The sequence below is a fragment of the Canis lupus genome, chromosome 1 (assembly GCF_048164855.1).
Source record: "Canis lupus baileyi chromosome 1, mCanLup2.hap1, whole genome shotgun sequence".
Classification (NCBI taxonomy): Eukaryota; Metazoa; Chordata; class Mammalia; order Carnivora; family Canidae; genus Canis; species Canis lupus.
In genome coordinates this window covers 82,525,062-82,530,249 of record NC_132838.1, presented here as the reverse complement: position 1 = coordinate 82,530,249, position 5,188 = coordinate 82,525,062, and the positions used below count along the sequence as shown (strand labels likewise).

At 61.6% G+C, this 5,188-nt stretch overlaps 1 protein-coding gene across 1 annotated transcript; it reads left to right on the top strand.

Moving 5' to 3' along the window:
• The first annotated feature begins 372 nt into the window (after nucleotides 1-372).
• On the top strand, nucleotides 373-1,674 carry FOXB2 (forkhead box B2). The gene has a single exon (XM_072805635.1). It carries the CDS (start codon nucleotides 373-375, stop codon nucleotides 1,672-1,674), a length of 1,302 nt encoding a protein of 433 aa, XP_072661736.1.
• The last annotated feature ends 3,514 nt before the right edge of the window (nucleotides 1,675-5,188 follow it).

Genomic DNA, 5,188 nt, shown 5'->3' with positions numbered 1-5,188 from the left:
AGCACGCCTCGGCCGCCGGCTCCAGCGCGCGGTCTCGGACCACCTGGGGGAGCCGCGCGGAGGGCGCGGGGGGCGCGGGGGCACCTGGCGCGCCCCGTCCTCCACTCGGCGCGCGGGTCGGCCACCGTCGGGCGCACGCTGCGAGCGGCCGAGAGCGGAGCTGGCCGGAGAGCGCAGCGGGCGCGGAGCCCCGCAAGCCGCTGGCGGGAGGCCCGAGGGAGACGGCGAGCGGGTCTGGGGGCCGAGAGGGCGGGGTGGCGGGGCCGGGCGGGCGGCGTGGGGCGTAGTGGGGACGGCCAGGCCCCCGCTCCCGGGTGCGGAGCGACCCTGCCGTCCAGGGGGGGCCGGAGGGCGGCGGGGGCGGCGGGGGCGATGCCGCGGCCGGGGAAGAGCTCGTACAGCGACCAAAAGCCGCCCTACTCGTACATCTCGCTGACCGCCATGGCCATCCAGCACTCGGCCGAGAAGATGCTGCCGCTGAGCGACATCTACAAGTTCATCATGGAGCGCTTCCCCTACTACCGCGAGCACACGCAGCGTTGGCAGAACAGCCTGCGCCACAACCTCTCCTTCAACGACTGCTTCATCAAGATCCCGCGGCGGCCGGACCAGCCCGGCAAGGGCAGCTTCTGGGCGCTGCATCCCGACTGCGGCGACATGTTCGAGAACGGCAGCTTCCTGCGGCGCCGCAAGCGCTTCAAGGTGCTGCGCGCGGAACACACTCACCTGCACGCGGGAAGCACCAAGGGCGCGCCGGGCGCGGGGCCCGGAGGGCACCTGCACCCGCACCACCCGCACCACCCGCACCACCCGCACCACCACCACCACCACCACCACGCGGCCGCGCACCACCACCACCACCACCCGCCGCAGCCCGCGCCGCCCCCGCCGCCGCCGCACATGGTGCATTATTTCCATCAGCAGCCTCCTCCCGCCCCGCAGCCGCCGCCGCACCTCTCGTCGCAGCCCCCGCAGCCGCCGCCCCAGCAGTCGCAGCCGCAGCCGCCGTCCCACCCGGGCAAGATGCAGGAGGCGGCGGCGGTGGCGGCGGCGGCGGCGGCCGCGGCGGCGGCGGCGGTGGGCAGCGTGGGGCGCCTGTCGCAGTTCCCGCCCTACGGGTTGGGCTCGGCGGCCGCCGCCGCCGCCGCCGCCGCGGCGTCCACGTCGGGCTTCAAGCACCCGTTCGCCATCGAGAACATCATCAGCCGAGACTACAAGGGCGTGCTGCAGGCCGGCGGGCTGCCCTTGGCGTCCGTCATGCACCACCTGGGCTACCCCGTGCCCGGCCAGCTTGGCAACGTCGTCAGCTCCGTGTGGCCGCACGTGGGCGTCATGGATTCGGTGGCCGCGGCCGCCGCCGCCGCCGCCGCCGCGGGGGTCCCCGTGGGCCCGGAGTATGGGGCCTTCGGGGTGCCGGTCAAGGCCCTGTGCCACTCGGCAAGCCAGAGCCTGCCTGCCGTGCCGGTGCCCATCAAGCCCACGCCCTCGCTGCCGCCGGTGGCCGCGCTGCCTCCGACGCTCACGGTGTCCGCGGCCGCGCAGCAGCAGCCCGCGCCGTCCACCGTGTGCCCGGCCGCTGCGGCCTCGCCAGCCGCCTCCCTGCTGGAGCCCGCCGCCCCCGGTGCGGCCCAGAGCAAGGGCAGCTCCCTGCACTCGGTGCTGGTGCACTCCTAGGGGAGCCGGCGGGCTGGGGGGTGGGGGGCGGGGGGCGGGGGGGACGAGCGCGTGCGAGGACTCCTGGCCCCGGACCGCCCGGGAGGGAGAGGGCCCCGAGGCTGGGCGGAGCGGGCGAGCCAGAGCCTTGGCCGCCCAGCAGGGGCTGAACTGAGAAACCCGAAAGTGGCTTCTCCGGTGGTCTGAATAAACCTCACACTTCTGTTGTCTGTGTTTATACCATGTCGTACAATCAGATTCATGAAAGGCAATTTTCAGGTAAGAGTTTCTATTGTAATTAATAATGTAAGTCAGTAAGTTATGGGGCGGGGAGGGAGCGAAGGAGTTTGGGGAGGCCTCGTTCGCTGGCAAATTGGAAATGGATTTAGACCCTCGCTCCGGGGAGCAGAAGCTGGCGAAGCTAAACCCCCTGGGGAGAAATCCCACCGAGAATGACCCTTTAAACAGACCTCAAGCCACCAAGTTTCTCACCCAGGGCGGCGGCCTCTCGTGAACATCCAAGACAAAACTGCTATTCACTGAGGAAATCTCGTTTTATTTAAAACAAGGAAGAGAGAGAGCATTTTCATATCGTTATTTTGCTGGTCAGTTAAATAGGCGAGGACACGGTATCATGAATAGTCTCTTTGGGGGAGGGGGGAAGCAGTGGGAACTCCACCAAGGATCTTGGGAAACAGTTCAGTTTCTTGCTCTGACCCGGGGGTCGAGAAGGAACAACTAAAGCAATTAGTTTGCACAAAGCAGAATGGCAGCGGCTTAGGGAGCAAAGCCCCAGATTCCCAAAGTAAGGTTCGGGGAATCACAACCAAAGAGACACAGTAAAGGCAGCTTTTTACCTGCAATTCGTTAGTGAATCAATCGGATGAGGCGTTAAGGAGCCCCCAAATCATGTTAATTCCCCCGATCGTTCCATTTGGGATTTTAAAGGGAAAAAAATTACTTGCATCACGGGATTTTGTTCCTCTAATCACGAATTCAAGAAGAACCTGCCACATCACCTAAGAGTAGCGCTCTTCTCGCTTCCAGAAACGTTTCTTGCGCTTGCCTTCCAGCCTCCAGCCTCGGGACAGATGCGGGAGGGTGACCCGGTCACTTCTGCGCGCTGCGGTGGACTGGGTTTTCCGAGTGCTGTTTTGGGCGCCTACGACTTCCAGGCGAATTCTTCAGTTTCAGTTCGCGAATGGAAAAGAAATTTGCCGCTGTCGCCCCTTCCCCTTTATTCGAGCCCCAGGAATAGCACTTTACTCACAACCAACTTTTGGGAACGAAGGGGGGCGGGTAGGGAGGCGGCAGCTGCCCTTTGCTTCTGAGTCACCTTTGGCTCGTGTCCGCGCCGCTTTCGGGTTGTGACTTTGTGACAAGTTCATGTCTGCGGGTGTTGTACGCGGTGTTCTCCATTAAAGCTTCTCTCTGGATCTGCCGCTGCCCGTGTGAAGATGTGTCACTTCTCAGGAGAGGCGGCGGCGGTTTGAGTGCCCCCTGGGCGGTCAAGGGACTTTACGAATCCTCCCCCCTCCCCTTTATTTCTTAACTTCAGAGCTTCACGGGGGTGAGTTCCCGGGAGAGCCGCCACCAGGGACAAGCTTGCACCATTGCTCCTTTCATCCGCTGGCGCAATTACCTGCTGGAATCCCACCCCTCCCTACGCTGGTTTCCTGGGCGCTAGCTGGCCCCCCGCGGTGCTGGAGACCGCGTTAGCAGACACCCGCAACAGGGAGTTTTGTTGTTGTTCCCACCTGAGGTTCGCAGTAATCCACCATCACCACCATGCAACACCCTTTCCCTTTCCAGAGGGCGTGGAGGGCGGGCCACAGCCGGGGCCTCGGCACCCTCCGATAGGTGCCCTGCGGCGCCCCCTTAAGTCTGCAAGGCAGAGCCGGGGCGGGAGAGTGGGCGCCAGGTGGCTGCCACCGCCACCGCGGCCGGCCGACGGGAACGCGGAGCGCGGGCCCCGCCACGCAGCCGGGGGCACCTGTTGCACACCCGCTCGGGGCGCGTCCTCGGCGAGCAGGGCCTCGGGAGGCGGCGGCAGCAGGGGGCGCGGAGCCGCACAGCGCCGGGCCCCGGAGAACCCGCGGCCGCGCGGCGCGCTCTCCCCGGAGGGACCCCGCGGGCTGCCGGGGCTGTCGGGGGAGCCCGCTGGGCCCGGGGCAGCCGCGGCCGGGGGGCCGCTCTCCAACCTGCAACAGGGCTCCAACTTGAACCCACTTCCCTCTGCCCAGCGGGCACGACGGAAGGCAACTCTAACCTTTCATCAAGAGAATAAAAGGCCAACAAGACGACCTGCGAACCGTAATGACAGTGGGAGGGGGTGGGGTGTGTGTGTGTGTGTGTGTGTGTGTGTGTGTGTGGAATTTTGGTTACGACTTAAAATAGGTGTTTCCATGCACCCCTTATTTACAAGTTGCATCTCAGAGTGCCGCTAAGTTTTGGTGTCGCCCAGAAACAAGTCTCAGTTTAGGTCACTGCCTCCTTGAGAACTGAAACAAGTCCAGTGTATCCTCTTCTTTCAACTTGAGACTCTGCAAGGTTTTCTGCAGGGTTTTGCACTAGTCGGATGCTTTTTCCTCTACACTAGTCTGATGCTGTCGAAAGAGAGAAAAGAAAGGGGGACACTGGCATGGGGGTCACAGATTTGGAGGGACTTGAGAGTCTGGCTTCTTTGTCCTCCTCTGGGTGAGTTGGTACCTAGAAGTCCTGGGATCAGGACTCCTAGTTTAGGTGACTCAGTTGGCTGGAAGAAGGGGGACACTGGATCCCAGAAGTTTGTTCAGAAGAACACCACTTCTTTCTTGTCCACCTGCCCAAAATGTGTGCTTTTTAGCAGTACCCAGGGCCCCACTTCCAGGAAAGGGATGTGGCCCAAAGTGTCCATTAGCACCCAGAGAGCTGGCCTAAATGATAGCCCCTCCTGAGAAGAAATGAGCCTGTGGGCCACAGCAGCCAAGAAATGAGCAATTGACCCTCACAGTTTTCCTGGACTTTCTTAGCCATTGCCATGAACCCCTCCTACCTCTGTGTGGAAAACAAGATTGTTTTGTGTTTACTGGAAGGAAAGAGAAGAAAGAGAAAGGGAGGCAAAGTGAACTTAGAGATGATTCTACTCAATTTTTTTTTTTTTAATCCAGGAGGAGATCCAGGTGCCCAAAGAAAGCAATGCATGGTATTGAGAGCAGAAAACCTGGGAATTCATATAAATAAACAAGGATGGGGGGAGCTTTCTGCCAAAGTTGTGATCCCAAGGGAGGGCTCAGTTAAAGCCCTGGACACCAACAATGTCCTGAAGACCCCTCTTAACTAAAATGGGATCTGCAGTCCAACCGTCACTGTATTATGTATTAAGGGCTTTATCCCCTTAAGCAACCACCACCCTGTTCCCAAGCCAGGAACCTGGCAGGATTAGTCTTGGCAGACCTCCGAGATACCAGCACTGGGACAACTCCAGGCCTGAGGCTCACTGCTCATCACCAGAATCAGATTTTCATACCCATGTGCAAAAAAAAAAAAAAAAAAA

Bases quoted from the DNA above. Each gene is read 5' to 3' on its own strand.
- FOXB2 (XM_072805635.1), top strand. From the start codon at position 373: ATGCCGCGGCCGGGGAAGAGCTCGTACAGCGACCAAAAGCCGCCCTAC.